The following is a 6,057-nucleotide window of genomic DNA, read 5'->3' on the forward strand; positions in this document are numbered from 1 at the left end:
AAGGAGCGGCTCTTCCCTCCAGACTAGCGTAGCCACCCTCTAGCGGTCGCTCGAGTCAAAATCGCCATTGCTTCCTGTCCACCACGTGATCCCCTCTAAAGTTTCGGTTTTGCAAGACTTTGTTTCTCGCGCTGCTCTCCGTATGATTTTGCTTCTTGGAAGTAATTTATTGTGAAAATGTGAGCACCGTCGTAGAAACGACGTATGGTAATGTGTTCCTGTCCCGGTTGCGGCTCTCGTTGAACTGAAAGCAGCTCCACTGGAACGCGTTTTGTTCGTAAGTACACGGTAACTTGCTTTAGACGCCCGTGTATCTTCGAGTCATCTTTGTTCATTTGGGACCTCAAACTTTGCCGCAGATTCATTTCATATCTTGTGTTGTTGTACAAATCTGATTAATGGAACGGCATTCTTAACCACTTAGTCAAGAAAAGTACATACGTTGGAAGTAACCGTTGCCACACGTGATGTTTTCGGTCCCGCGTACTCCTTTTGCGTTCTGCACACTGTGACTGGTCTTCTAATAGAACAGTAAACATTCGCAACACACAGAAATAAAGTGCAAGCACGCGTTCAACGTAATACTGCCATCTGAACTGCAACACAACTACAGCTCGCGTCGTCTGCTTTGCTGGAGCCATGCTGTCTGGAGGGTCACGTGAGCGGTCACGTGGTAGACAGGAGCATCCCAGAATGCAATGCGAGACCGGCTACGCTCGTCCCGATAGAAAACCGTCGGAGGGGCCGCTCCTTGTGTTTCCTTCCTCCATGGGATTTCGTCTGTCTCCGCCCCCAAAAAATGACACTCGATCGTGTGTAACAACAGAGATGGTAATAAACTGCATTTTATAGAAGAAAATAGTTTCATGACATGCCTATTGAAACACCACACGTAAAAACTGTAAGCTTGACTTATTTTACCTTATTTTATTATACTTATTTTATTAAACTTGTTTCGGTTTTGGTTTCCTCGTTTTATATACTAATCCTGGAACTATTTCAGGACAAACCTGTCAAGTGCTTGGCTGAACAAAAAAAGAAAAACGAAACAACGGAATTGCAATTTTAAAACGGGCTTGCCCTGTAAAAAAAAAAATGTTCAAAATATTCTACCGAATGTACGTCACTAAAATGTGGCCACGTAAATCCAGCTAAGCCAGACGAACTGTTCATGCGTCGAGGACACTCAGAGCGCATCATACTGACACGCATCATACTGCGATATAATTCCAGTCATTATTGCCGGCATTAAGAAATTTTACCAGTGCTTTTGGACCCGAAAATCTGTGGTGACTGTAACCTCTATGTTTCCAAAGGATACATTGCTGAGCACAGCGAGTCGTCTACAGCTCTCGCCTCTGGTTAGTTAGTGCACATTAGATATCCAATCCGCGGGACGTCACAAATCACGCATAAGCCTGTCATGATTACTGGAGGTACCAGATGAGGACTTTGATGCAACGGTTCAACAAGGTACTTTCAATGTCGGCGGTCATCAAACCCTAGCTATCCACGATTTGCACATGTGAAATATTCAAGTGCCTGCTGAGCGAAAACATTGTTGAAACTGCACCTTAGGAGCGAGTTTGCCTCTCATGAATGGTCAAGTTATATTGCTCATGAACTGGTGCCAGTGGATCAGGTTTGACTACAGTAGACTACTGACAAGGGCTACATCTTGTGCGGGAAATGAGCAGCAGAATGACTTCAAGGAAAGAATCTTCTGATCGTTATTGATGGCAAGTGGCCAGACATCGGGCTGATGAGTTGAACAGATGCAGTGAAGGTAACTGGTGCATTCCAAAGCATCGTTGTGCAGAACGGGGTGCTTGACGTGCTGGTAACGGCCAATTGGCAACCGTGCTCGAGTCAGGTTTTTGAAAAGCTGTCGCCAAGAACTGCCAACCCAACACGCACTAACTCCGCCATTACACCCAGAATCAAATGACCAGGCAGAAAAATTCCTTAGGACTAAAAAGGTGACATTGGCGCCGATTACAGGAAGGACCAGGAAAGGACAGACAGTGGGACTTCCTGTATAAATATGCAGTTACCCCAACGGCTCCGTGCTCGATCTTGACGTGCCTTTGGAATTCGGTATTCTCCATGCGAAGCATCGCGTGACTCGAATGCGTCAGAGGTGCAGACGCCAGGAGGAAAGATATTTTGTCCATAAGGTGTGGACGTTGAACCCTGCCATGAAAAGACGCTGGAAGCATATGGGAAGGAATGGGCTGTTAATTTACTCGTCTGATGCCGTCCGTGCCCAGAAGAACCGTCTGACAACCTCACACAAAGAGGTGAAACAATCCTTGGCAAGAACTGGAGAGCAAGCAGGGCGCGTGAGGGCGCGCAACTTCCACAAGTCCTCTATACGTTGTGTAGCCGACCAATCACTGGTTCTATCTTTCGCTCTGTCTCTCTCTCTCCTGCATCGACTATAAGATCTTGGCACCAGATTCAAGACCAAGAGGACATTTTCCACGTTTGGAAAGCACATATATATGTGCTTCAATGCTGTAACTTCTCCTTTTCTTTCCCTTCTGTATACAGTGCTACTAACAATGCGCCGCTTCTGCAAGTCATATCATGACTTTTGTACTTTTTTTTCTTAAAGTATGAGAGAGGTACCCTCACTTCATCTGAGTCTCGAGGCTCCTTGCAGAAATTCCTCTCAGTAATACGATGCAGGTGCATTCGAGGTTTTCGGCCGCCGCGGTTTCAATGCGTCAACTCTCCACGTCAAAAAAAGTTTATCTGACACCGGGGTATCATACACGTGCCTGCATTTGAAAAAAAATAAAAAGATAAAAAATGGTAAGCAGCCTCAACGATGAAACTCGAGAGCATTCGTATTCTCATGCAAATTTTCGGGGCCCACGAGCTTTCTGGTGTTGCCCGTTTTTCAGTGCAATCGCGGCGAACCGAATTCCTTGCGCGGTTGATGCTTAGATAGGAGAACATGTCGCTGATACTTTAATATGTATTTCCAATACGTCATACTTCTATTTTAATACTTGGCACTCGGTTCTGCCCGCAGAAGGCGCGTACCGCGTTGCTTCGCAAGCCCAAGGGCGTTGTTGGTGCCAGCTCTTGAGTGGCACAGGTCGTGGAAAGAGACGTAGCTCGAAATTAGGCAGATCCTGGTTCCTTCGTAAAATACAGATTCAAAATTTAGCTCTGACATAATGGCGGGAGACACCCCTTTCTGCTTAACTTAACCGTCACAAGGAGTGCACAAGGCGCTACAGAAGCCTCATAAGCCGATGTCTACTTCTGGACGCGCTTTGCCCTTCAGTGCTGTTTTTTACAATTAAAAAATTACATTGAAAAGAATTGAATTGAAAAGAAAATACAATTGTTGTGTGTTTCAGCCTCAGAACCGTTACTTTCTATCAGTACTGTTTTCTTTAGAATTCACACACATATACACACACATAAAGAGACGATGATGAGATGACGCCGATGCTGGCCAGCAGCCAGGCGCTGCCTCAGTGCCAATTGTAGAGAACGAGAGATGATGATGGAGACGGCAGTTCAGGTGAGCGAAGCCTGGTGGAGAATCCGGTTGATGACAAAAACTCCCAAATGTGACGGAGGCCTTGATGCACACGAGCGGGGCTGGACCTGGGGTCCAGCACCTTGCCTGGGGTAAAAGGGCGGCGGACGACTGCATCCATCCCGCGTTGCGAGATCTCGCGTTCAGGCGAATTGTGGTAGCTGGCGTTGTCAATGCCTTCTAGAATCGCACCCTACCGTCCATTAATGTTTATATAATGCTCGGATAACCATATGCCCTCAAACACCCAATATCAGTCCAACTCGTCGCACGTCCCCACACATAAGAGGCCTGACGCGCTTACTGGACGGACTCTCTGAATAACGCTGCACATCGACTACATTTTATACATAGCGCCATGGCAGATTCAGTCAAGCGACCACTGAACGATATTGTCAGGCTATAGCCGCTGCACTTCTCAGAGCCAGCAGCGTCAGTCTAACCACAGTGCCGGATGTACCAGATTCGTCTTTGTATGAAGAAAAACGGATGGGTTACAAAGCATGTAATTACGTACTTCGTGGTCACGGTTCGCGAACTTCGCGAATGGCGTATTGATTCATTCAGTAGGCGTCCATTGCGGGATTCGTAGATGCAATCACCCATGGATCAAGGGAGATATACCAAGGGAATAAGAAAGGACCGACATGGTGTGCCCAGGGCGTAGGAGATGGAGCATGCTGGTTCCCCTCTGTTCTGGGGCCGCGGTCTCTATCTGTCCTTTGTTTACTTGTTTATGTGCATATGTGTGTGTGTCTATGTGTCTGTCTGATTTCTCTTTTCCTTTCGATACAGGGCTCACATACAGAGGCAGGAAAGTGAAGCACGAATTCGGAACTATCCGCATCGAAGTGACATATTACATTGAGATGTGAAGTATGAAGTGATGTTATTCTTATTGTTTGCGTTCGGGTTCCTCGCTCTTCGCTTAAAGTTCACGTTACATCGTATTTCTTTAGATCGCCGTGATTGAACAACAAATAAAGTAAAAAAAGCCACTCTGAATCCGAGTCATATGGAAGAAGGCCTAGGAATCTCTTGGAGCACCTCCTCTCTTGCTGCGCTCGAAGTCAATTGAACTGACAAGTAAACACAGGACTAATCGGCCGCCGTATGGCACAATAATTGTTTTTCGAAAAACAAAAAGAATAGATGATCACATGAAGAAAAAAAAACTTACCTAATTTCGTAGGCGTCGTTTCGCCGGGATACCGCAGTTGCACAACCACAGTCACAAATCCGTGAGACGCAAGGAGCCCCTCTGAAAGAAGCTGCACCAGCACTCCACACACAGCCACTGTCCAACCCCAGCCGCCTTCGGGGTAGTAGTGCTGACGGATTGTGGCCGACTTCACATCACGGGCAGTTGCAGGAACTCGACGGTGACGGTGGCGCAGATGGCCGCATTCTGCGGCGGGGTAGTCGGGAAAAGGTCCACCGAAGATATCCGTCTGGACCATGAGATTCAGGCCCGCTGGAGCACTAAGAGGACGTGGGAAAGTCTTTACAGTCTCGGCTGTGGTATTGCTTCGCCGCACCACTTTAGTGCAGGTCCCGCAGTTTAACATGGCCTGGTAGACGCTCGTGCGCTCGAAGTTTCTGAATGTCATATCCATCTTCAAGACTTGAAGCAAGCTCTGTACTTGTGTGAAAAGGATGTTCCTCCTTTGGAAGCTCCCTCACACACCAGACTCACGGGAAACGAGGCCAATCAATCTAACCTTAATCTATGAGTCACCTCGTGGAATTGGGAAAATTGTCTCCTCTCAGTTCTGGCGTTGGGTGAAATTGCATACGCTGATTCCCGTTCCCACAGCCATCTTGACGTCAGACAGCTATTACGCATCCTTCCACAGTCGGCGCTTTGCGCAACACCGTGTATTCCTCTACCCGCCGTCAATACTCTACTTCACCGTGACCACGCTACCGCACTGCGCCCTCCAGGACTCTCAAAGTGACGCAACGCCGTGCCTTCCATCGCTCCTCGAAACAATCCCTCTGAGCCAATGGATGGAAAGCACCAGGACAAACGCCAACCAGTTCTGTCAAAGTCACCACCGATAGACAATCTGAAAAGGGAAGGGTTGTTCCTCTCAGTCCGAGGCTTTCGATCAGAGCGCCATCTTATGACGATGATTCTTGACTTTTATAGATGCTCAAGCACGAGAAAGGGACGGCTATTCCAATGATGAGGCCATAACTGTCTCTACCCTTCTTTTCTTCACGTCGGCACCAGGCGTCTCAGCCCCACGTGGGGGTCGTTTGCCCGATGGACCACAAGGAGGGAGGTCGAAGAAGGGCGAGGGCACGATGCCATACAGTGATGGGGCGATATATCACACGACGTTGGTCTCTCCTTCAATCGGCCAAATGTGAAATTTCTGCTGTCCAGCGAAGACGTTTTGTCTGGAAACGAAGCAAATTGAGGAAGACAAATCGATATCGGCTCAGCGGTCACTATCTGTGTGTCGTGCACTTGAAGAGAGATGTTGTAAAAA

At 47.6% G+C, this 6,057-nt stretch overlaps 1 protein-coding gene across 1 annotated transcript in view; it reads right to left on the reverse strand.

The window, feature by feature from the left end:
- The window catches only part of LOC135400944 (monocarboxylate transporter 10-like), a 215,977-nt gene extending 210,362 nt beyond the window's left edge, over positions 1-5,615 (reverse strand). The window contains exon 1 of the mRNA XM_064632970.1: positions 4,740-5,615. Within this exon, the coding sequence (XP_064489040.1) occupies positions 4,740-5,175 (436 nt within the window). The 5' untranslated portion in view covers positions 5,176-5,615. The remainder of the gene's footprint in view (positions 1-4,739) is intronic.
- Between the last annotated feature and the right edge of the window lie 442 nt (positions 5,616-6,057).

Source organism: Ornithodoros turicata, chromosome 7 (assembly GCF_037126465.1).
Source record: "Ornithodoros turicata isolate Travis chromosome 7, ASM3712646v1, whole genome shotgun sequence".
Taxonomy (NCBI): domain Eukaryota; kingdom Metazoa; phylum Arthropoda; class Arachnida; order Ixodida; family Argasidae; genus Ornithodoros; species Ornithodoros turicata.